Source organism: Furipterus horrens, unplaced genomic scaffold (genome assembly GCF_987537825.1).
Source record: "Furipterus horrens unplaced genomic scaffold, mFurHor1.1.pri manual_scaffold_8, whole genome shotgun sequence".
Lineage (NCBI taxonomy): Eukaryota > Metazoa > Chordata > Mammalia > Chiroptera > Furipteridae > Furipterus > Furipterus horrens.
The window spans coordinates 29,999,636-30,026,516 of NW_028327178.1; the positions used below are offsets into that span (position 1 = coordinate 29,999,636).

General features: G+C 34.3%; 1 protein-coding gene across 1 annotated transcript in view; it reads left to right on the plus strand.

Moving 5' to 3' along the window:
* The first annotated feature begins 760 nt into the window (after window positions 1-760).
* CCDC178 (coiled-coil domain containing 178) overlaps window positions 761-26,881 on the plus strand; it is a 303,687-nt gene continuing 277,566 nt past the window's right edge. Inside the window, exons 1-4 of the mRNA XM_090284995.1 lie at window positions 761-773; window positions 1,203-1,292; window positions 7,914-8,053; window positions 18,986-19,008. Coding sequence (XP_090141121.1) covers window positions 761-773; window positions 1,203-1,292; window positions 7,914-8,053; window positions 18,986-19,008 — 266 coding nt within the window. The remainder of the gene's footprint in view (window positions 774-1,202; window positions 1,293-7,913; window positions 8,054-18,985; window positions 19,009-26,881) is intronic.

Here is a 26,881-nt window from a genome sequence, read left to right on the forward strand (position 1 = left end):
ATTCTTTTTTCACTTTTTCCTTTCTGCCTTCCTTTTTGAATAGATGATTTTCCATAGAAGTATACTCTGATTCCCTTCTTTTTCTCCTTTTGTATACGTAGTATAGGATTTTGTGGTTATCTTGAGGCTTATGTGAATCATTTTATAATTATAACAGTTTATTCAATCATATACAAAAACTCTACTCTTTTATTCTCCCTTCTATCACACTTTATGTTTCTGATGTCATAATTTATGTATTTTATATTGTTTATCCATTAACAAATTATTACAGCTATAGATGTTTTAGTATTCTTGTCCTTTAACCTTTATAGTAGAGTGAGTGATTAATATTCCAACATATTTACAGTATTGAGTATTCTGAATTTTATTATATACTTAACTTGCTGGTGTGTTTTATATGTTCATATGTTTTCACATTTTCTTGTAGGGCAGTTCTAGTGATGATGAACTTTCTCAATTCTTGTTTGGGAAATTCTTTCTGTCTCCTTCTTTTCTGAAGGACAACTTTGCCAAAAAAGCTGCTGAGGTTGTCTGCAGAGCAGGCCACTGCCATGACTTCCACTGCATGACTGATATTGGTAGCCTCTGCCATTCTTCTCTGTTCCAGGCCAACTCTATAATGCTCCACTTTTCTGGTAGGGTGGGGTAGAGCTGAAGTGGGTCCTTTGTGAAGTACCCCAAAAGGGTGAGGAAGCTGGTTGCTCACCCTTTCCCAGTGGGGGAAACTATTTCAAGCCCTGAGCAGTGTTCTGGGGAGATGGATGATGCAGGTAAAATGAAGCTGTCTTCTTTCACTTTTTATATGGCTATTCTCAGGTTTTTTGTTCCACTGTGTTGCTGAAGTTTCTTAAGTGGACTCCCGAGCTTTTATAACTATTTTTCTTTATGGACAGCTGTCTAATTATTCATCTCTGTTGGGAGGAGAAGGCTGAGCTCTCTTACTCCACTGTCTTGGTGACATCATTCTGATTGGTCTCTCTGTTTGCTGCTAATAGCTGCATGCTATCTTGAATACATTCTTGTGAGAGTTAAGCAAATTGAATAACACAGAGAAAACATCTAAAGGTTTTCTACTGAGGGTTTTGGTTGATATTTGCATTATTGTTGCTTTTTCAAGGACAATACTTTCACAACATAGTTTTGTGCATAAGTTTAATTATATTAACTGCTTTAAAATATTTTTGTTTTCTTTTAAAAAGATAATGCCACATCACAAGCATTGGTTTCGTTTGGTGCCCCTACGGAAGCTGTTGAGATTTTTCTTGAAAATAAAATGACAAATACTGAAGGTGAGGACTGAATGTAAATTGTATAGTAACCTCTGTAAACTATATTTATATTTGCACATTAGTTTGTAATGTTAATATTATATATTTTTTGAGAAACAACCCATAAATATCAATTAATAGTTAACGAAGTAATGATAAAATATTTAGAATACAATATTATAATATATTTTATTAATAATATGTTGCTAACTGCAATTTGGTTCATCAGAATTATTTACAACTCCAAAAATGTATGAATTTTAAAAATAAACATTTTCTTTATTGCTCATGCCAAGACTGGCAGGTGCTAGAAACTTTCCAGTTTAATGAGGATATGTCTTTTAAAAGAAAAAGGGCTTATGTTTTGGAGGTGTGAAACCCAGAATTAAAAATTGTTCATTGAAAATCCATAAAACATCTTTGAAAGCGTTTCTGGTATTATACGTGGAAATAGGGGGGAAGAGATGATGAAATGTTTATACTTGATGTATAGGGGCTCATACTTGTTTCCTAGATCATTTTGGTGGACAACTTTGTATCAAAATTTTTTAATATTAATTTAATCTTGACTCATAAATTTCTGCTCTGAAGACTTTCAGTTTGACAGGGCAAAATTGGGATAAGTTGCCATTTTGCTCTTTATCTATTTCTGTCCAGTAGAAAAACTTTGAAGAGAATTTTAATGTCCTGGCTTAGAGCGTATTGCCCATAGTTAGCTATGAGCCACAGGTTGATTTGGACAAATTTTTTAAATTTTCAAATGATTGATTTATGAACCAATAAATTAAAAACACTGGAATATATGTGTGCTACTAGGATACATATACATTTTAGAAATGGAGTATATAATCTTCAGGCCAAATAAAACATAACTACAGTATACACTAATTAGTACAAAACAATAGAAAAGAATGGTTATGTGGAATAACAGAAATGAAATAAAGTTGTTAAAAGTTTCTTTACTCACCCTGGCTGGTGTGGCTCAGTTGGCTGGAGCATCATCCCATAGACAGAAAGGTTGGAAGTTCGATTCCTGGTCAGGGGCACATACCCAGGTTGTAGGTTTGATCCCTGGGTGGGGCATGGATGAGAGGCAAGCAATCAAATCAATGTTTCTCTCTCCCTCTCCCTCTTTCTCTCCTTCTCCCTCTCCCTTTCCATCTCCATCTCCCTAAAAGCAATGAACTGATGTCCTTGGATAAAAACTTTCTGTACTCAATTTTGCTGTATGGGCATGAGGTTTCCAAAAAATTCTTTGAAACCAGCTGGGTGTCCTACATTCAACTCAGTTTAGACACGATCTACCTAGAGATAGCATCAGATCCCATGAAGGGCTTAATTCTACAAGACTACCTCTCTTTACTTCAAACACCAGTGGAAATCCCAGGTTTCACCTGTGCTTCTGACCAATTGCTATAGATTTAAGGTTTTAGTGAACTCCCCTCCTTGGGTTTGATTAATTTGCTAGAGTGACTCCCAGAACTCAAAGAAACATTTTACTTACTATATTACCAGTTTATCATAAAAAGGATATAACTCAGGAATAGCCAGGGGGAGAGATGCACAGGGCAGGGTACAAGGAAAGGCACAAAGCTTCTATGCCCTCTCTGGGCACTCCCTTTCCCCAAATCTCCATAAGTTCAACAAGCTGGAAGCTCTCTGAACCTTGTCCTTTGAGTTTTTCACTACATAGGCATGTTCTATTATATCATTGGCTGTTGGTGATTGATCCTCGGGTCATCTCATTAACACAATGAATGACACCTTTAAAATGGCTTTCACTTAGGAAATTCCAAGTATTTTTAGGAGTTTTATGACAAAAACAGGACAAAGGCCAAAGACAAATTATTTATTGTAAATCACAGTGTCACAGTAGTAGATGACAAATGAATAGTATGGACAAGAAGTACCCTTGGTGTTTTGAGTAACATCAATATTTATGGTCTCTAAGGATTAGGAGAATGGTCAATGGATAAGGACAGATTTGAACTGAATCTTAAAGGATGCACTTGTACATGAAAAGTGAGGACAGTATTTAAGCAAGAAGAACAGAATGTCAAATAACAGTGATGAAATAATACAAAATATGGGAAATATATATTACTTTGACTATGGCATAGGGAAGATTCAGAAATGTAAAGTTAATTGGTTAAAATAAAGCATTTTGAGTTTCAGGCTCAGGAGTGGCTCTATGTATATTTAAGTAGAGATGTCACATAACCAAATCCTTTGCTTCGAAATATGAATCTTCTATGCAGAGTTATTTGGCTACAGGAGGAAATATGGAGACTGGTTACCTTATCATTATAGTCCAGGCTTAAGGTAATAAGGGCTTGATTTATGAAGGGTCAATGGTTATGAAAGATAGGAATCAAAGAGGCATTACAAAGGAATAACATTTGGTAACATAGTAATATGGGAACTTGAATGAAAAGAGGATTCAACCATGATTTAACTGTTGCACACTTTGATAATGGGAACAGAGAAGTAAGAGAGAGAAGTTGGTTGAGTGGAATGAAGATGAGTTTAGTTTTCGAAATACTGGCTTTGCAAATGGGTTTGTCTCTTCAGGACTGCCTTTGGCTTGTTGGCTTGAAAAAGTCCAAATGTTTAATACCAAATAGCTTGGAGGCAGGCGTATAATCAAAAGTTTTATCTTGGTGTATCTTTAGTCTCTCATCATTTCATTATTTGCCAAATGGTTCCTGATATTCACTCTGTGTCAGGCACCATTCTCCCTGCTTAGAGTGTATAAGATCCCTCCCATTCTGGAGCTCTCTCTGTACATCTCTTATCCTTCCAGCTCTTTGTCTGATGGTAAGAATATGTTTCTGTAGCCTTTCTGGCTTTGATGTGTTAGTTTACCAGCATCAGGGATTTCTTTATTTCCTTATTTGTGATATATCAGCTTCTCAATGCGTACATTCTAATTTTAACTTTCATTCTCCCATCCTGCAAATAATTCCTCAAACCCCACCTTCTTTTTTCTACATTCAGTGCTAGGGTCAGGCTCTAGGAAGGATATTTTTTTGGAAGATATGTACTTTTTTTTTAAACCATTTTTTATTGTTATTCTATTACAATTGTCCCAATTTTTCTCCCTTTGCTCTCCTCCACCCATTCCGTTCCTCACTCCCACAGTCAATCCTCACGGTGTTGTCCATGTCTGTGGGTCATTCATTCATGTTCTTTGTCTAGTCCCTTCCTATTCTTTCCACCATTATACCCCTCCCCCCTTCCCGCTGGTCACTTTCAGTGTGTTCCATGTGTCCATGTCTGTGGTTCTAGTTTGTTCATTAGTTTATTTTGTTCAATAGATTCCTTGTGTAGGTGAGATCATATGATATTTGTCTTTCATTGACTGGCTTACTTCACTTCTTGACAAGGAATTTGGGGTAAAGTTAAGTCTAAAGATGTTTAGTTGGCAGTTAATCACTTACAGGAGATGACTAAGAGAGAAACTAATTCTTACCAAGAGTCATGCCTATGAGGAGAAATAGGCAATGGAGAAATGAGAGAAAGCTATTAAAGAAGAACATTTCAGGAAAGTGTTGCCCACTCTATTCTGTAGCATGAGGAGTTAAAAGAGGTGGTGAATGACAGGAGGTTAAACAGGATGTAGAATCTCCCATCTTTCCAGGAAGTTCATTCATGACCTTTGTAGTCAATATCACTTCACCCATTCCTATATTCACTAATATGATTTTAGTTTTAGCATTCTAAATTTTCAAATACTTGTTAAATAATTATGTCTGGGAGAGTAAATTATATAAGGATCAAATTCACTGAGCAAGGAGAGTTGACAGTTTATGAACATAGTATTTCCATTTCATTTGCCAACACAATCAGCCAGTTCATATTTTCTCTTGTATAAAAGTTTCATGTTGCAAAATCTCAACAAAACTCAACTGTGGCCTAGATCCAGGAGGATCTTCTGTCTTATACAGTGATTCTAAGCAAGGAAGTTAGTATTGGGCATATGTTTAGAGAGGATGAGAGTCCTCTTTGAGCTTAATTCTTTAAACACCCTGACCACTTCACCAAGAGCAGCTCTATGAATTAATGTTTGACTAAAACTAGTAATTCTCATTGTATCATGGAACTTTTGCTGAAAAATAGTTTACATAACACCCTACCAACCTATTCATTTATTGAATGAGAAATCTGAGGTTAGACATTAAGTAGTTTTAGCTTAGGAAGCATAGTTAGTTTTTAGTCAAGTCAACAATGGACAAACATGACACCTAGTTCATTGATCTTTAAGGTGAATAAATTAAAATGAAATACAAAGCTTTAATTTATACCACACATGCATTAGAATAAAAGCCATAAGGACTCCATAATTTTGCTTCTATCTTCTGCTGCTTATGGTGCCATGTCTTTTACAGAATTTTAGTGCAAAATTTAACTTCATAGTATTTTGTTTTCCCCATTTTAGCATATGCACAATGTTAATCCCAAGCCATAGGGGTACTATGGAAATGAATTAGTATTCACACAATAGGTTGAGAGTGGCACATGCAGAGAAATGTTAAATGAGTCATTACTCTCCTTGTTTTCCCCACATTTAATGAAGCAAAACAAATGATTTGAGTGTAAGAATAACTATCTGGTTGTTAAATGTGTATTAAAATCTTCTTATTTCTAAAGATAAAGGCAACGTGCCCTTATAAAAAGATACTTGGATAGAAGATCAATATGTAATTTTCACCAGCATGTACTTTGGTCCTTTGACTATCCCGGAGATGAAAATATATAGCTGTGTATGAATGAAAGGGGAAATATGGAATATAACATACAAAATAGTCATAGCAAGTATATGTGTTCAGTATGGTCAAAGCAAACTAAAATACTTAAGTGTATCAGCACATATCTCTTGAAGGAACATTCAAAACTTCAAAGTCAAGTGCTATATGAAACATTTGAGATGCTCTGAAATATATTTTTAGGACTTCTTCTCTTTGCCACATTTTAAAAAATATAAAAACAACCTCTGTAGTATAGCTTACAATCCATGGCCAGGGAAATGTAGTTCAAGTGCTAGCTTTCCCACCTACCAGTTCTGTGGAATTGGACATGTTATATAATTTTTCTAAGGCTTTTTTTCCTCACTTATGAAATCAAGATTGATTTCAATAAATTTCATTAGATTGCTGTGATGGTTAAAAAAATACATGGCATCTAAAGTACTTAGCAGAGCTCTGGCTAGTACAGCTCAGTTGGTTGTATCATCATCCTGTAAACCCAAAGGTTGTGGGTTCGATCCCTTGTCAGGACACATACCTGGGTTATGGTTTGATCTTTGCTCAGGAGTGTACAGGAGGCAACCAATCTATGTTCCTTTCTCATGTCAGTGTTTCTCCCTTCCTCTCTCTCTCTCTCTCAAAAAAGCAATAAAAATTCTCCTCAGGTGAGGATAAAATAAAGTACTTAGCATAGTCCCATGTTTGACACATATTCATCATCGGCAGCCGTCCGTCTCGAGAGACGATGGTGTAGCTTCTTATTAATATATATTATATATACATATATAAAATATATGTATATATAGATGTACAAATATTCATATATATCTATAGGATATAGTAAAAACTTTTATTTATAAGTGAAACAGATACGCCATTTTCACAGTGGTTGTTCTTTGGGGGGAGGAGATTATGAGACTTCACATAAAGACTGCAGTTGAAATGAAGATATCTAAAATACTTACCACCTCTGTGGGTTGCCATTGAGATGAAAGGCACAGTCAGTAGGCAGTAGCATTACCTCTGTGTTTCTCAAGGTCAATTGAAATGAGGTCATCACTTGTTCTCATTGAGGCACCAAGCCTATTTTGTGTGCTGCATTTAAGATCAGTGACTGAAGCTATAATCCAGCCCAACAGAGTCCTTGGAGGCAAAACAACTGCAAGTAAGCACTTTGGTAGAGTTTCATGGACAACTTTGCTGTGTTTCTGCAACCTTCAGTTGATGTGGGACATGCCAGGATTAGACTCATTGAGGCACATCAGACTGAGTGAATTTTATGATGAATACAACTTCAATGGTATAATGAGAACATCAATCACTCTTCATAAGAGACTCCAATTTTCAGAAATGGAAGGTAGAGAATGAAGTAATTATGAGGATGAAGGGGAGCCACTTCTATTTTTTTCAGGAAGAGAAGCTCATGCTGGATTTAAGGAAGGACTCCTTCAATGCATGAGTGATTGTATATTATTTACACTGGAAGATGTGGAATCTCTTTGAAAGAAGAATTTAAAATATATTTCCAAGTCATTTAAAAGTGTTTCAGGATTTATTTAGAAATGAATGGATTAATATATTTTCTGCCATTTTTCTTTATTTTTTACCCCCAATGATTCATAACATTATGGAACACAAACTTTTTAACTTTGAAGTTTTAGTCTTGCTTCTTAGGTTCATTTTTATTTCTTACATTTTAAGTCATAAATGATTACTTGAGCTTTTAAATTTTTAGAAGGTTCATTCTGTAATTGTGAAATATTTACCACCCTGTTCATTAAAAATTTTTAAGAGTATTAGTTTTAATAAAGATGAATATTTTTGCATATTCTGAACATCAAGGTTACTACACTGTATATAACTGATTATTAACTTCCTATGTCTGCTTTATCTTTAGAGGTGAGCAAAGGCATTTACTTTAGCTACCCATGTCGACGTCACAGCTGTTCTTTAGTGAACATTCCAGCACCATGTGTCAACAAAACAATTTCACACATTGAAGGTGTGGAGTCTAAAATACAGGAGCATTTGAAACAGGTAAGTAACATTTAAAATGCTAACACTTATAAACACTATAGAGCCTGTAGCCATCTGTTACTTAAAGAACTCAAAAAATATATTTTTTGATAGTTCAAATAGTTTATAGAATCTTTGCTTAGTTGTATAATTTTCTAATTTAGACATGATTTTGATAGTCTCTCTTCAGAAGAGTGAAGCAACCTAATTAAATAAATTTCCCCCGTTTCTTCTTTATCCAAAGGCAATCATGTTAAGTAATAATTTTCATAACCAACTTGATTAGCAAATTAAATAGTATTTACATTCCTTTTTTTGGACACTAAACTGATTAGATGAGTAAATTTGTATATAAAAGGACAGTGTGTCCTTTTTGAATGAGTTATTTTGTTATAAAGAAATACTTGATAGGTCTGTTGAAAGAGAATATGTAATTATTCTTTCTTTGCATTATAAACTGTTTGCCTTAATTATTCTGAAGGGAGTTCAATCTTGAAATCACTGTAACTTTCAATTATTTTCAAGGGATGATTTAAAAATAATAAAAACCTTTTCAGACTTTTTTAAAAAGATTGTATTTCTGAGCAGTTAATGTGCAATTTGAATGTCCAAATGGGAGGGTATGTTTGCCAGAAACCTGTGTTACTTCTCTTCCTTCACCACTGTTACTGGGTAACTCTGAAAATGTACTTGTGAGCCGCTTGTGATGCTTGGTCTAGGGTTTTGTTTCCTTCAAGAAAAGCATTACAGTGCATGTGTTGAAATCACAGGCTTTGTAGCCACACATTTTGTGACCTTAAATGGGATTGGAGATACTGTGTTAAAGTGTCAGCATATGATATACATTTCTTATACGTTAGCTATCGATATTTCTATAATACTATTTACATCATCCTATTTAGTATTATATTATTCTCTTATTTCTTTGTTAATGCTGTCTTCTGGTGCCTATCTAAGAGCCTAATAGATAATAGGCACTAAATAAATGTCTGTTGAATGAAAAAAATAAATGAGGTCCTGAAACAGAGCCTTTTTTTTGGGGGGGGGGGGGATTCATCTGAGGCACCTATCTACCTAAATATAGTAAGAACTACCATTTACCAAACATCTGCTGTTTCTAAGCACTTAATAAATATATATTTTTATATTTGCCATTTACAGGAATCTTACTTTCCTGGTGAAAATTCTAAAACAGACAAATCAAGTAATTTATACATCCATTGCACAGGTAGTAAGTATTAGAGTTGGAATCTGTACTGAGTTCCATCTGACTCCAAATCCTATTTTAGATTAGCTTCTATTTTATGACCCTAAAGGGGAAAAAGAAGGCCTTAATGCTTATTAACATAGAGTGTTAGTTGGCATTTTGACATGCCAACTAACATGAAAAACAAAATAAGAATGTCAAATAAACACACTTCTAGGAACAAAACTCTAATCATGATAACATGATGTATATACAATTAAATAAATATACATATAAGCTTCAAATTATTGTGAAATAAATGTCCATAATCTTTTAATTTCAAGACCTATTATAGACTTTCTATTTTCTAAATTAGAAATATTTTATTTTTGACTGTATATTTGGTAGTTAGATTTACTGGTGTCGAACTGGTAAATGAAGTATTAAGTTTTTTATGCTGTATTTTTTGTTTAGGTTACCACAACTATTGACTAGACATGTACTTATTTAGATTTAAATTAATGTTTTGAGAACAAACTGGTAGTTACCTATCATCTTTAAAAATACTTTTTTCTGACTAACCTAAAATTAGAAAAGAACTTCTCATTATTATTTTGAAAACTTAACATTTGATAATATTAGTTAGACAACTTTACATTTATACTCCTTGAAAAATTTAAATTAAATAAAATTAAGGAAATAGGAATTGAATATGTAAAGACTAGCGTGTGAATTTTTGATAAACAAAAGCTTTACTTCCAAAAAGACAAACACATGTGGATTTTTATGGAAAGCTTTTGTGTGATATTTTTCTACAGATAGTAATTCAGAATTAGTTAATCTAAGCATTAACTAAATTTAAATAAAGTGGGTTACTTTTTAAAGAAATATTTAAAATGAGTACTTACCTTGCAGAAAATACTGAATTTTTGTAATGTGTGTCATACATTTGAATGATTCCAGAATGCCTGCATGAAATGGAGATAAAAGCATTTCTTCTCAACAAAAAAGCAGTGAGAATGTTCATTGGAAGATATGAGAAAGAAAAACTTGGGAAACAGTGAAAATGAGAGAGGATTACCTGCTTAGTTCTACTGAATGCTAATAAATATGATCTTATAATAAAAGTTGTCAACAGATAGTACCTTGGAGAGGAGATTAACATTTTTCATTTCATTCATTCATCGCCTACAATCCCAGGCACTGTCTTGTACCTGTTTAGTGCTGGGGGAACAACGGAGCCTCCTCCTTTTCTAGTTTCCAGGGGGATTATGTGTGCAGAGAGCAAAACAAAGCAGGGGAAAACAACTTGATGATAACCAGCTGGAGCCTTGGCCCTAAATTCCCCTGTAGGCCCTGTCAAGAGTTGCACAAAATAATCCTTATTTTGAGTTGCAGATTATCTGATTCTTCTGGATTTTAGGGTTTGGAGTCAAAGCAAACAATTGGCTTAATTATCACTCTAAATTATTTAATTCTCATGTTTTCATATTCTAATTGTTAGAAAAGTTTGGTGCAATGATGAAGACAGACTGGTCCGTGAAGTGTTTAGCAGTCAGCACAAGAGAAGGGAGTGTTTGCCCAAGTACAGGTTTAACTGTCTGCTGCTAAGGCCCACAAATCTGAGAGTACAATGCTCTTGAATTTTACTTTGTTCAATCCACAGTGGTTTTCCTCCAATGAAGTTAGGTTTTTCCTGTGACTCGATGAGTACAATTTTGATGGGTGGGATCCAGGACAGAGAGAAAATGAAGCCCTCTCTACGCCAAGCAGGTTTTCCTCTTCTCTTAAATTGCAACATTTTCACTTTTGTCTGAATTGTCTACTATGTTTCTATACAAACGGCTTGATTTTTAAGTGCTGCTTTATTTAGATAATTTATATACCATAAATTTTGCCATTTAATGTATAAAATTCAATGTTTTCTTAGTGTATTTTCAGAGTTATGTAACCATTGTCATGATAACAAAAGACCGCACATTACATGATCTCATTAAAATGAAATGTCCAAAACAGGCCAGTCTATAAAGACACAAAACAGGTGATGGTTTCCTAGGGTTGCAGTAACTGCTAACGGGTGTGGAGTTTCTTTCCGGGATAAAATTTGTTTGTTTTACATCAGGATAATTTAAATCTTTTATTAGATAAAGCTCTGTAAGTAGCTGAAAAGCTGCCCTCTACTTTGGGTATGGATGCATTAGGTGAGTGAAAGATCCATCTTTTTGGATCCACCATTCAAGTTTATTTGTTCATAATGTCACAGCAGTTTGCTTTGTGTCAGAATAAATACTGCAGAGCCTGTGCTGAGCAGAAACGCATTCGCCAGAAGCTTGTCTATCACTCATAGCAGTTTAATTGCAATTCTGAATCTTGAAAAGTCTTCAGAGTAGAGTTACTATAAACATTTTCTCTATATTAATTTTTGCAAAGAATGAGGAAGCACTGCAAAATGATGGAAACAATTGCCTGGATAACTTTTCATACAAATTAAGGTTTTGTTTTATTTTCCTGCCACCTTATTCTGCTAGACTAGAAAGGGTTTTATTTAGTTTGGATGATCTCTACTGAATTGAGACTTTTCTCTTCATTTAATCAACTCAAGTCATTAAGATGCAGCCATGATTTAAAGGAGTGGCGTAGAGAGAAGGTACAGATGCTCCTTGACTTCCGATGGGGTTATGTCCTGATAAATGCGTTTAATACACCTAACCTAACTGAACATTATAGCTAAACCTAGCTTACCTTAAACAGGCTCAGAGCACTTATGTTAGACTACAGAGGAGCAAAATTATCTAGCACAATGAATATGCTGTAGAGCAGCAGTTTTCAACTAGTGTGCCTCAAGAATTTTTAAGGCCTGCAATACCTGACTACTTAGTCAAGGGCAATGACCTCTTTTTCCTTAGACTGTCATATAAAAAAATTACAACAGCCAACACAGCAATAGCTCTCTGATGTGAATGAATCAAAATTATACCAATTGTTTTGTCAGATGGTTAAAAAATATAATATATTTTTTGATGTGTTACAGAATTTTAGTAGTAAGTATATGTGTGCTTTGAGATGCAAAAGGTAGAAAATTGCTGCTGCAGAGTGTGTGTTGTTTACCCTCATGACTGTGTAGCTGACGGGGAGCTGTGTGGCTCACTGCTTCACTAGAGAGTTTCTTGGCATATATTGCTAGTTTAGGAAAATATTTAAATTACAAATTCAAAGTACAATTTCTACTGAATGTTTTGCTTTTGCACCATCATAAAATCAAAATATAGTAAGTGGAACTATTCTAAGTTGGGGACCATCTATATTTAGAAATCCATTAAAATGCAAAGATTATATTATACAGAAGTAACATTATCATTAATAACTTTGATAGTGAAACTCAACTTTATTAAGTGCTTACTATATATCATAGACCTAATATGCATGATTTCATTGACTCCTTATTGAAACCTTGTGAGGAAGAAACTACCATTATCCCCAATTGTAGATGAAGAAAATGATCCTAGAGGTTGATCTCTCTCAAGATGACACAGTCAGTAACAAAGCCAGCATTCAGACCAGGTATATGTAAGTTCTAAGAACATTCTATTTATCATTGGTCTGTGCCATCTATTTCTGAGAACATGTCAGCTCAGAGGACCAAAACACACAATTGTTAAAATGTTCATAATTCCGATTGGAAAACTTTGCTTTGATTACACCATTTCATATTTGATTTTAAGTTTGAAAACTAATATTTAATCATCTGACCCTCTTGACCAAATCTCTGATACTTTGTGTTATCAATGGCATTTCATTTGAAACTTAAGGACACCTCAAATCCTAACATACCCCCTGTTTCCCATTCTATCATTCCCATTTTCCTTTATTTTCTTGCCTAATCAATTCGTCTCTTAAACTGGTGTATTTGGTCCTTTACATCTTTATCCTGTCATCCCTCTAGTCTGAAAAAATGCCAACCCTGAAGAGATCTCTCTGATAGTTTGCCATCTCCTCTCCTACACCCAGCCTGCTGAGTAGTGATAACGAGCCTTACACAATAATTCAAATTTGTGATATTACACATTTGTGGTCTCTAACCGTAATGGGACCTTTAATAGTGTTCTGAAATTATTCTGTTTGTCTACCAGAACTTTCTCTAGTATTACTCTCTGGTATCTACTCCAATCCTTTCCTTTGTTCAGGTCTCCAGATCTTCTCTCTTGCTACACTTTTATCTCTTTACTTCCCCTTCAAAATGGGAGATACAATAACACTCCCATAACCCATGTATGGACATCCTTCAATACTGCAAACATTGTTTCCTTTGTCCTTTTCATGGAAGATTTTCTTTTCCCACCAATGGCTAATGCCTTCACCTGCATTCCATTTTTCAAGTATTTTATTATCATAAAGTCTTCTCACCATTTTATCTTACAAATCTCCTTTTTTCTTAACTCCTCTCACATTTAATTCTGACATTTCTCCTGTTTTCAAGAAAATTTTTTTACCCCATACATACCTTTAAATATATATATATATATTTTTGCTTTTTCTTACTGTTCCACTTAACATCTGAAGAGTTGTCTAAATTTAGTATCTCTGATTCCTCACTCTCTGATGACTCATTTATTCATTGCCATCTGCATTTGGTCTCCATTATTCTAATGAAAATACCTTCATAAAAGTAAGCATTGTTTTTTCTGTTATCTGTTGCTAAATACATATATACAAACACTCACATTAAAACTTTGTGGATAGAGCAAACATTTGTTTATGGTTGAGCAATTTGTTCTGGGCTCAGCTGGGAAATTTTGTTGGTTCTTGCCTGGGGCCAATAATATGGATGCAGACATCTGCTCACTCAACTGGGAATAGTGATAAAGATAGCCTCACTCACATGTCTAGGGGTTAGGAAAGTGTTCTGAAAGGACAAGTCTCAATGGGCAAAAGCCTAACAAAGCTTTGCTTGTGTTATGTTTGCTGAAATCCCACTAGTCAAAGCAAAGCACATAATCATCTCCCTGTTAACGCAGTAGAGCAGCATATAGAGTAGAGAAAACATTATGCAGCTCATGACTATATGTTAGAGAATCAATAATTTAACATTAAGTTTTCATCAGTTTGCCCATTTTCCCCATTTACCTCCTACTTAGTTCTCTCCTCTAAACAGGTTTTAGTATTTGCTATACTGCTGAAATTTTCTTATGCTGATAGTATAGTAGATTCAACAGAATCCAAAAAGCATTCCTAAAGAGCCTAATTCATCTACATAATAAAAAATGATGAATGCAATTACTTGAAATCCCAATAGCTTTTTGCATAGAATATGACAATCTTATTCTAAAATTTATACATCCCAAGAATAGCCCAAGATGTCTATAAAGGAAAAAAAGGGGTAGACTACCATATCAGATATCAAAATATAGCAGGAAGCAGGAAAATTAGTGTAATGATTTATTGTAATGCAGTAGTAAAATTAACCAGTGAAAGATAGGAGCCAGAAATAGATACAATCATTATGAGAACTTGATTTGACTGATAGAACATAGCTGATTTCTAAGAAATAACTGGATTTTGCAATAAAATTGATGTGGAGAAAAATAATTTTCATATTTTTACAAATGAGAATTGCTACCTATTCTATTGTTAAACAGAAATGATTTCACATTGTTAAATAATTAAATATCTAGTGAGAACCTTTAAATTTCACAAGGAAAGGAAATATTTTATATGACCCTGCAGTATGAAAAGATTTCTTAAGCAAGATGTAAAACACAAAAAGGAAAAATTATAAATTTAAGTACTTTAAAATTAAGAATGTTTTTTCTAAAAGATAGCATAGAGAGTAAAAAGATAAATCAAACTTAAAGAATAGGTTTAAAAGATATATAACAAACTACAGGTAATAATTTATTCCTACAAATCAATAAGAAAATGCAAATAAACCTAAATGAAAATGGGCAAAAGGTAAACAAGGAGAGAAGATGATTAGTATTCAGTAAATATAGTAATATAATCTGAACTAATTAATAATCAGGAAAATGTTATTGTTTGCTTTTAGTAACTGGTAACTCAAAGTCCTGAATAGTGCAAAATCAATTAAGCTGATTTATATGATAGTTTTAAGAAGCCATTTGAAATAGCACAAGAAAATCAGGAGGAAATTGGTTAAGAGGAAGTTTAATGAGTTGTGATATAATTATCCAAAAATTTAAAAGTCCTCAATAAATGAGTAATGCCTAATTAATATTCTTTGATTTTCTTTATAGTATAATAAAAATGACATCATTTATACTGATAAAAACAGACAGATCATTTAAATTTTTAGGAATATTTTTGTAGAAGTGCTGAAGCAATAATGAAAAATCATTTTAATCAATTTTTAATCTGATGTAAGAAGGCATAATTTCAGGTGCCTGGCATTAAAATAATTAGAATGTTTAAATGATTAACATAGGAAAGGACCACTATACCAGAGAAAAATTTGAGTTTTACATTCACAATTGCCCATCTGAAATATTTAGACAAGTTTTTAAAATATCCTGAAGTCACTTGAAATTATTTTAATAAAATTTTGTTATATTTAAGCTAAGAATTTCACTTGTTGCCATGCACATTAGAACCATCGATCATAACATTATCAAGTTTATCCAGCTAACCACAAAAGTCTATGCATTTCTGATTTCTGTCTCTTTCAGAAAGCAAAGAAAAACAAAACTGGGGTGGGCGGACTAAAAATGTCAAATAGTACATACTTTAAAAAATTACATTATAGGGGAAATCGAACACTTTAAACAATATTGCTTATAAACTCCTCCTTGGTACATAACATTCTAACTGGCCCTGTTTTTTTTTTTTTAATTCTTTTTTTCTTTCTAATTTTATTTATTTATTATTTTTTTAGAGAGAGGGGAAGGTAAGGAGAAAGAGAGGGAGAGAAACATCAACATGTGGTTGCCTCTCACACACCCCCAACTGGGGACCCGGCCCGCAAACCAGGCATGTGCCCTGACTGGGAATCGAACCAGTGACTCTTTGGTTCACGGGCCGGCACTTAATCCACTGAGCCACACCAGCCAGGGCGGCCCTGGTTTTTTAACTCTATGTTTATATTGGCAACTATTGCCAAATGTTTTAGATATTTAAATACTATTTAAAAGTTTGAGAAAAAGAATGTAGTCATAAAACCTTCTATTTTCCACTCTTTAAAATAAGAAAAAATAACTTCATGTTGGGAATCTTCATTTTATTGTAAAATATTTGTAGAGGTGGAGTACCAATTCTGAGTACTATTTCCCTGCTCTGACCTACTTTCATCTGAAAAGAATACTTATACATATGAGTACTCATACATATGAATTTGAAGTCAATTTGGGGTTTTCTATAAATATCCTTTTCAAAAGTACTAGGCAATATTTGTCAAACAGTGTGCCAAGTTAAAAAAAATAATTTAAGAATAAGTACACCCTCTCATGTTTTAAAAAGCAGCCTCATGTAAAACCTGACATAATTTAAGAAATTAGCCCTGAATTCGAAAGTATTTATTTAATGCTTATATTGTGCCATGTTCTGGTAGTTATTGTGGTTAGTGGAAATTATATATAGATTCTAACTTCCAAGACCTTAATAATCTGGTAGAAGAGAGAGAGACTTAAAGAAACAACTAAAATACAATGTGGTCAATAAAATGTCATATGAGATTTCAAGGAAAGACAGTTATCCTAAGCTTTGAAAGACAAAGATGGTTTTGTGGGAAGAAATGAGGTAAACAGAGAGAAGAAATTACATGGGTTAAATCCTAGAAATAAGAGTTAATCAAAACAAGAGCAGAGTATATGAAGGGAGTATATGAAGCTTAAGAGTAAATATTATTTTATAAAGGGGATTTTATGTCATGCCAAGGAGTGTGAATTAATCATGTGGCAAGAGAGATTCATAGGAGGGTTTTAAGCAGATTGTTTACAATAGTATATATTTTTTTAATTAAAGTTTGGGGGGTTAATAAAATTATATACATTTTAAGTATACAATTCTATATACACCATCTGCATATTCGGGTGCTTACCACCCAAAGTCAAATCTTCCATTACCATATATTTGACCTTCTTTCCTTTTACAAACTACCCTCTAATCCTCCTTTTCCTCTGGTAACCACCATGCTGTTATCTGTGTCTATGAGTTTTTGTTTGTTTCTTCATTTGTTGTCTTCATTTTACTATCCCACAGGAGTGCAGTCATATGGTTCTTGACATTTTCTGCCTGATTTATTTTTCTTAGCGTGATATTCTCAAGGTCCATCCATGTTGCCACAAGTGGCAGTATTTTATCTTTTCTTACGGTTTAGTATTCCATTGTATATATGTACCTCATCTTTGTTATCCAAAAATATACTTAGAAATAGAAGGCATATGGCCTGTTTTATGGAGGATGGTTGGGAGGAAGAAATGACTAGTTATGAAAAACCAGTGACAGGGCTCTTTGCAGTACTCCAGGCAAAAATGAGAGTGGTCTGAAGATATGACAATGTGAATGGAAAGACATGTTTCAATATGAGACACATTCCAGAAGTAGAATAAAAACAAATTAATAATTAGATATTAAAAGGTAAGGAAAAGTGAGTAGTCAATATAATTAATCAACTTTCTTGCTTGGGTTTCCTGTTATAGGACAGTACTCCCATAAGATTATAATGGAGTCAGGGGCCTATATTTTTGCCTAAATAAACTTACAATTGAATTTTTAGCATCTTATAATATTTTCACTCATTGGTGAAGCTATATTTGTTTTTCCTCCAACCTGTCTGTGTTTATGTGAGATTTCACTAGTTACATAGGCTCTGTTTTGTTTCTCTCTAGGAATCATGACTTCTAGACAACCTTTCCATCTTAGGCAGATCTCCAGTGAGGTTAAAAGTTCTCATGACAATAACTAGAAGGCAACTTTTCTGCCATGTATTCTAGATTCTTGGGTGGGAAAGCAATAATAATGGCTAATGTCACCACAGGCAGCCCCTCTATTTACTTTGATCATCACAGTTTTATTCTTACAACCTGATGATTATTTCCATTTATCTCTTCCAAGTTATACTTTTATTTGCTCTTTTTAAACTATCAGTCTCATGAGACTACTTTATATTTCTAGATAGTCTTTGAAAATATATGTCCCAGTGATTTTATTGACATACATATTTTTTTCTCCAAAAGTTTTGGTATATATGGGAATTGAAGAGAGGTATTGATGTATGTCCAATCTAACATTTTAACTGGAGATTATCATAACATTCTGACTATATATTCTTTGTGTTTTTGGTAGTTTATGCCCCTTACAGATCAAAGTTCTTTTAGAGTATATTGCAGAATGTGGCTTTTACCAAGGAGTATAGTCCAGAGGAGGGATAATACAAGGATAATATAAATATTTGTGAACTCATGTAATTATGTTTTCCACTCTTTTATAATATATTAGAATTCAGTGAATACTTTTGATTGTGTGGAAAGTCATGTGTGAGTAAGTGGCATTTGAACTGGTCATTAATGAAGGTATAAGATTTAGAAACACAGATGAAAGGTAAAACAATTAGGAAGGAGTAATAATGAAAGTATAGGACTAGGTAGTAGAAATATATAACTGTTTTGGAAAAAACAGTGTAATTTGACAAAAATATAATGGGGTATGTGAAAGGGGAGTATTTATAATTTTACCAGTGAATTCAAGTAAGTTAAGTTTACTACTGTTTTCTGAAAAGTTGAAAACTTGATTTTTATTGAGATCTTTTATTTTGACAGTTTGAAGCTTCTCTTGAACAATGGTAAGATGCTATTACACTTCTTTTATTTTTTGATGTTTACATTTTAATTAATATGCTATACATGAGTTTTATTTCAAAAGGAACAGAAAATTAAAAGGATAATTTTCATATTACACATTAAAATATAATTTTTAAAATGTAAGAATTCAGATATCACTAAAAATGACAGCAATAGGACTCTCCAGGGCTCTGTTCCACCACAAAACAACTATAAATTTAGCAGAAATTAGTCAGAATTAACATATTTCAAAGTCTGTAATCAGTCAAAAACATATAACAACCATGGGGACATGTAATGAAGAAAGAGTCTGCTGAATTATATTAAGAGAATATTGTGGCATTTTAAACTGCCCACTGGCCATCCTCCAGCTCCCAGGTCAGTGGAGGCCACAGAGGGCAGCCTGCGCTTGTGGTGCCCATCGCTAGTGCCAGAGGGAACAATGTGGACCTTATTTTTGAAGAATTGTGGTTCAGTATTTTGACCTGTTGGACAACGCCCTGAAGGAATGACACAAAGGCTTGTTTTTCTTTTACCTGACTTGTAGTAATCCCAGAGTTTGAACGACTTTCAGGGAGTGTTTGTTGAGGGCATCTAGAGGTATATACTTGCCACCATTGTATGAGGTTATTGATATCAGTTGGAACAAGCATTTGACAGACCTACATGCCTGGGAAAGAAGAGGCTGAGAAAGGAGATACATGAAAGAATAAGGCCTTTCAAAGCTTTCACATATACTGGAGAATCAAGAAGTATATACAGATGTGCAGTACTAGACACATGCTTAGGGAAGAACCAAGAAGACCCTAATCTTTTACCTGTGGCTAATCTTTAGGATCTGCACAGGCAAGAATTGATGATAAGAGGCAGAGATATAAACAGGCTGGAGAGCATGGAAGGAGTACTCCAGTACAGAGCCGATCTGTTAAGACCAGGAGGGTATTTCATATCCTTCCTCTCTGTTTTGGCTCCAGGTATTTAAGCTAACAAGCAAAACAAGCCAATGCTAATGAAACATTTACTTTAGTGGCTGCACATGACAAGGAATACAGATGTTACAAAAAGTGTTTAAGAAATAATTAAACAAATAACAACCACCCACAACAAACAGCAACAGTAGCCCCAACAGAGGGAGGGTAAACTTATTTAAATTTCACATTAAAATACTCAAAATGTTCAGTTTTATACAAAAATAATGAGGTGGGAAAAGAAGAAAAGAAAGTTTGTCCCATTAACAATGAAAAAAGAAATAAAACAAAATGGCCCTCCGGAAGCCCAGACATTGGACTTAACTATATAAAGACTTCAAATCAACTGTCTTAAATATTCTCAGAGAGATAAAGGGAACTATGGACAAAGAACTAAACAAAATCTGGAATCTAACATCTCAACAAATAAATATTAATAAAGTAATTGAAAAACTTAGAAAAAAGTCAAATAGATAATATGGAGTTGAAAAATACAATAATTAAAATGAAAAATTAATTTGAGGTGCTCATCAACAGATTGGAACAGAGAGAGGAAAGAACCAGGAATATGAAGATAGGTCAATTGGGATTATTCAGGCTGAAGAGCAGAGAGTCAAAAGAATGAAGAAAACTGAAGAGAGCCATAGAGACTCCAGGGGCATCACCAAAAATACAAATATACCCACATTGGGAGTCCAGGCGTGACTGGGGAGAGAAAAGGGGGCAGAAAGAATATTTGAAGACTGAAAACTGCTCATGTTTGATGAAGACATGAATCTGTACTTCCGAGAAATCAGAGAACTCCAAGCATGATAAACTGAGAGATCCACACTAAGACACATTTTAATGAAATTGTTGAAAGCCTGGGACAAAGAGAGGACAAGTTTCCCCCATGTCTCAGAGTAGAGCATTCCAGTGAAGCTTTTTATAAATGGAAGCGGTGCAAAGCAAAGAAGCAATTACCATTAATTTACATCGAAAATTTTCTGAGCATTCCCAGACCCCCAAAATTATAGCGAATATGCTTAATTGTTTCTAGTTTTACACTAAGTGTAACACTAATGCAAGCTTTCTTATGCTTTTCTGACACTTTAGGACACATCTTGCTAATGGATGCACAAAATAAATCGAAAGAGAGCACAGAAGCATAGTTCAAAGCTATCATGGTTTGATGCCGAGATGCTGAGTGTAGTTCCCAGGAAGGAGCTTGGAGGTGTCACTTTCCCTGCTCAGGATGTTCTCTGCCTTTTTAATGACTTGCTGCAAAACAAATGCTGAGCCCTACTTGTGCTCTTTGCCCCCTTTTTAAAAAATCAGGGTATACCGATTTAGTGAAAGCAAGAGAGAGGTAGCTCATGGTGTACAAGGGATTCTCAATAAAATTAACAGCCAGAAATTATGGAGGCCAGAGGCGGTAAAATGACATATTTGAGTTGCTGAAGAAAAAAAATTCAAACAAGAATTCTGAATCTGGAAAAGTGTTCTTCAAAACAAAGGAGAAATTAAGATTTTCCTAGATAAACAAAAACGGAGGGACTTCATCACTAGTATGCCTATCAGAAATCCTAAAAGTAGTTCTTCAGGAAGAATAGAAAGACACCAGACAGTAACTTGAAGCCATATATAAAAACAATGAGCAACAGTAAAGAGAAATACAAAAGTCAGTATAATTGCATTATCATTTTGTTATCTCTTTTATTTTTCTGTATATTTAAAATATAAATGAGCAGAACTGTAATTATAAATCTTAATTAATGGTGGACACAATGTGTAAATGAGCAATATGTGAAAATAATGTAAGGAGAGGGAGCAGAGCTGTGAAGAAACAGAATTCTTTAAATCTCTTGAAACTACACCGATTTTAATTCAAACATAATTTTCATGAACTTAAAGTGTTAATTGTAATCACCAGGCAGGGAACCACTAAGAAAAATTCTAAAAAACAAAATAAAAAACCCCAGAAATCCAATAAGAAAGAAACTAACACAGTACACTAGGGCAAAAAAAGAAATAACTAACTACAAAAGAAGGCAGTTATAAAGAAGATAAAGAATAAAAATGATACACTATATAAAGCAAATAACAAAATTGCAGAAGTTACTCCTTTCTTATGAGTAATTTTCGTGAAAATGTATTAACTATTTTATTAAAAGGTAGAAAGTAGTGGAATGGATAAAAATAAATGATCCAATTATATTCTATCTATCAGAGAGTCACTTGAGATCCAAAGACACAAGTAGGTTGAAAATGAAAGGAAAAAAATATATACATTTCATGAAAATAGTAACTAAAATAGAGCTGGAGTAGCTATACTAATATCACACAGAATATATTACAAGAGGCAAAGTATCTTGAGTAAAGCGTCACTCCATCAAGAAGATATATAAACTCTAAACATATGCAAACCTAAACATATAACCTCAAAATACATGAACTATAAACTGACAATAATGAAGGGAGAAGTAAACAGTTCTATAATAAGAGTGCAGAAATTCAATATCCTCACTTTCAATAATGGATAAAAGAACTAAAAAGACCAATAAGGAAACAGAATTGACCAACACTAGAAAGATCTACACCTAACTGTCATATAATACACTTCCCCACAACAGTAGAAAACACATTCTTTTCATGTTCATATTGAATGTTATTCACGATAGATCACACATTAAACCACAAAACAAATCTCAATAAAGTTACAAATATTGAAATCATATAGAGTATCTTCTATGCCCCAATAGAATTAAGCTAGAAATCAATAACTAAAGGAGATGGAAAAATTCCTATATATGTATAATTAAACAACACACTAAAAATACCTGATGAGTCAAAGCTGTAATCTCAAGAGAAATTAGAAAAATAGTTTAAGATGAATGAAAACAATGTACCAAAACTTATGGGATGCAGAAAACAGTGCTCATAGGAAATTTATAACTATAAATGCCCTCATTAAAAAAGGAGATTCCCAAATCTAGTAACCTAACTCTATACCCTACAGAACTAGAAAAGAATGAATGTGCTAAAGCTAATAAGAGAAAGGAAATAATAAATATTAGAGCAGAGAAAAATGAAATGGTAAAAAAAAGGTATTAATGGAAACAAAAGTTTTTCTTTGAAAAGGTCAACCAATTTCACAAACCTTTAGCTAGATTGACAAAAAGAGAGAACACTTGAATTACTAAAATAAAAATTAGGACATTACTACAGACCTTACAGAAATAAAAATGTTTATAGCACTATTAACAATTTATAATACTATGAACAGCAAATTGCATAACTAAGATGAAATAGGCAACCCTGGCCAGTTTGTTAGAGTATTGTCCTGATACACCAAGGTTGTGCCCCAGTCAGAGCGTATACAAGAATCAGCCAATGAATGCATAAATAAGTGAAACAACAAATCCATGTTTCTCTCTCTCTTTCCCTTCCTCTCTCTCTAAAATCAATAAAAAGGAAAAAAAAAAGATGAACTAGACAAATTCCTAGAAACACATGACTATCAAAACTGATTCAGGAAGGAGAAAATCTAAACAGACCTAACATGTAAAGAGATTGAATCATCAACCAAAAATCTCTCAAAAAAGAGAATTTAAGGATTAGATGGCTTCACTAGTAAATTCTACCAAACATTAAAATAAAAGCCCTGGCCTGTTGGCTCAGTTGGTTGGAGTGTTGTCCCATACACCAAAAGGTTACAGGTTTGATCCCAGGTCAGGGCACATACCTAGGTTGCAGATTCGATCCTGGTCAGGGCACTTGAGGAAGGCAATTGCTTGATGATTCTCTTCTCTCTCCCTGTCTCTCTGTTTCTGTCTCTCTCTCCCTCTCCCTGCCTTCCTCTCTCTCTAAAGTCAATAAACATATCCCCAGGTGATGATTAGAAAAACATTGAAAGAAGAATTAATACCAATTCTTCTCAAACTCTTTTAAAAGACAGAAGTGATGAGAACATTTCATACCTCATTCTCTGAGGCCAGCAGTATCCTGATAATAACGCCAGATAAGGATACAAGAAAAGTAACTATAGACCAATGACTTTATGACTATTGATATAGGAATGCTCAACAAAATACCAGCCACCTGAATCCAGCAACACATTAATTGAACTATATGAGTATATCATGACTTAGTGATATTTACCCTAGGAATGGAATGACAGTTCAAAATATGAAACCAATCAGTGCAATAAATCACTGCAATAAAAGGAAGTGGGGAAACCCATGTGAACAACTCAATAGATATGGGAAGCAGGTGGCAAGTTTCAACACCTTTTTATATTGGAAACAATAAAAAAACTAGGATTGGAAGGAAACTTTCGAACCATGATGAAGGGCATTTATGAAAAATCCTTGACTAACATTATACAGAAGTGGTCTGAAGTAGGTTTACAGTTATGAGTATATGAAAGTTTGTTCTTGTATTATTATTATTTATCAATTATTGTATTTTCCTCACAAACAACTGCAAACCTACTTTGGCCCACCTGTGATTAATGGTGAAGAATGTTAAGTTTTCAGCCTACATCAGGAATAAGACAAGGATGGCCCACTGTTGCCACTTAAAAAAAATTTTTTTTATTGTTGACACTATTACAGATGTCCCCCACTTTCTCCCTGCTTTTCCTCCCTCCACAAAGACCCCCAACCCTGGCCTTCACCACATGATCTGTGTCCATGGGCTTTGTATATATGCATATATGTTCTTTTGCTAATCTCTGCCAATGCCCCTACCCACCTTTTCTCTGAGACCTGTCAGTCTGTTCCAGGTAGCCATGCCTCTGATTCTATTCTGCTCATCATTTACTTTGTTCCTTATGAGTGCGATCATATGACATTTGTCTTTCTCTGCTGGCTTATTTTGCTTAGCATCTTATTTGCCACTTTTATTAAACATTGGAACTCTTGCACATTGCTGATGGTTCAACCACTGTGAAAAACAGTTTGTTGATTCCTTAGATGGTTAAACCTAGAATAACCATACGACCCAACATTTCACTATAAGGTATATGTGTAACAGAACCCCTGGGCTGCTCTGATTGAAGCAGAACCCACAGGCTCTTTAGTTAGGGGCCCGACTGCCCGCCGCCAGAATTATAACTCTCAATACCAGAGTTTAGTGAAAAGAATAAGAATTGTTTATTTGCACATAGTTCTGCTTCCCCCTCCCGGACCTGGCCAGTCTTAGGAAAGTCAGAAACACCGTTTCCCTACTTCCTAGGCACAGGTCAGCTTTACCAGTAGCTGCCAATCACTCAATTCTGATTGGGGAGGTCCTTTCTGTGCTGTGGTGCCCTCCAGCTCTCAATGCAGAACCGCCTGGATTCTCAGCCTCCTTGTAAACTGCCTTCTTTCTGCAAACCGCGTGGATCTCCTCTCCTTCTCAAAACTGCATGGCAAGAGCCTCTTATTAAAGCAGCCTGGAGAGACCTGCTCCTCCAAGCCACATGGAGGGAGCATGTCTTAAAGCAGCCTGGAGGCCTCCCTTAAAGCAGCCTGGAGAGACCCGTCCTCCAAGCCACATGGAGGGAGGATCCGAGAGCGAGAGAGCTAAAATGTCCGCAGCTGCTTAAATATCCCTGACTGCGTTCCCTGATGCAGTGGGTGTTGCAAACAGTTCTGACCATTCATGGAACTTTACGTAGGCTCTGTCTGTCCCATACCATCCCACAGCCCAAGACCCCTCCCATCTTCCTGAGCCTTGGAAGTTTCAAAGCAGATCTTTATGCAACAAAGTTTCCAGCCACTAGCCCCAGGCATGCAAAGGCATCCTGAAAGCGGCTTCCTGCTCCCTATCTCCCAGCTGCAAACTCTGGGGTTTGTTTTTGGACTCCCCTGTTTCTGTAACATATGCACAAAAGATTTCAAAACAGGTGTAGAAACAAAAATTTACAGATGTTTATGTCATGAGTGTTCACAATTACCAAATGGTGGAGACAACCTCAGATCCTTCCATGCATTTATAGATAAAGGGTTGTGTATTTCCGCAATGGAATATTATTCAACTATAAAAAGTAATAAAGTTCTCATGCATGTTTTACCATGGATAAACTAAACTATTAGGCTAAGTTAAAGAAGCCAAACACAGTCATTGTATGATTCCATTTACGTGAAATATCTATACTAGATAAATCTGTAGAGATGGGAAGCAAACTAGTTGTTGCCAGAGGCTAATGAGAGACTGCTTAATAGAGGGTGTTTTTTTGAGGTGATGACAAAGTTTTGGAATGGATGGGGATGATGATTGCCCAGCATTGAATGTACTAAATGCCGCTGAAGTTTACACTTCCAACGATGTGGTGAAGGCCAGGGTGAGGTGCTGTGTGGAAGGGGGAAATGGACAGAAATAGGGGACATCTGTAATACTGTTAACAATTTTTAAAAAAATTTACACTTCCAAATGGTTAATTTTCTGCTTTGTGACTTTTTCATATATGAGTTAAGACAGAATTGTGCTGGTCTAAAAATTAACTGAATTTTGGAATACAATACACAAAAATAGGTCCAATTATGTATAATAACATACTATGTTATGTAATTGTTATCACAAGGCTGTGAGGAGAGCACTACTTAATAATAGATGCTGGGATAATTCTTTTTATATTTTTAAAAGCAAACAAACAATAAAAATTGCATTGTATTATTCAAAAGAAGTATTTAAAAGAAAATAAAAACGAAGGAAGAAAATATATTGGATATATTTCTGACCTCAGAATAGATAGACTTTCCTAAATAAATTGTGGAATAACAATGAGACAAATAATATGCAGCCATCAGAAATAGTAAATGGTAGTTACATATCCAGCTTTCTTTAATTTGTGTTACTTCTTTAATAAGAACAAAATAATTTAGTAAAAATGACACTCCTTCTTTTGTTGCTTATACTGATTTTCTTATAACTTTTATCAGAG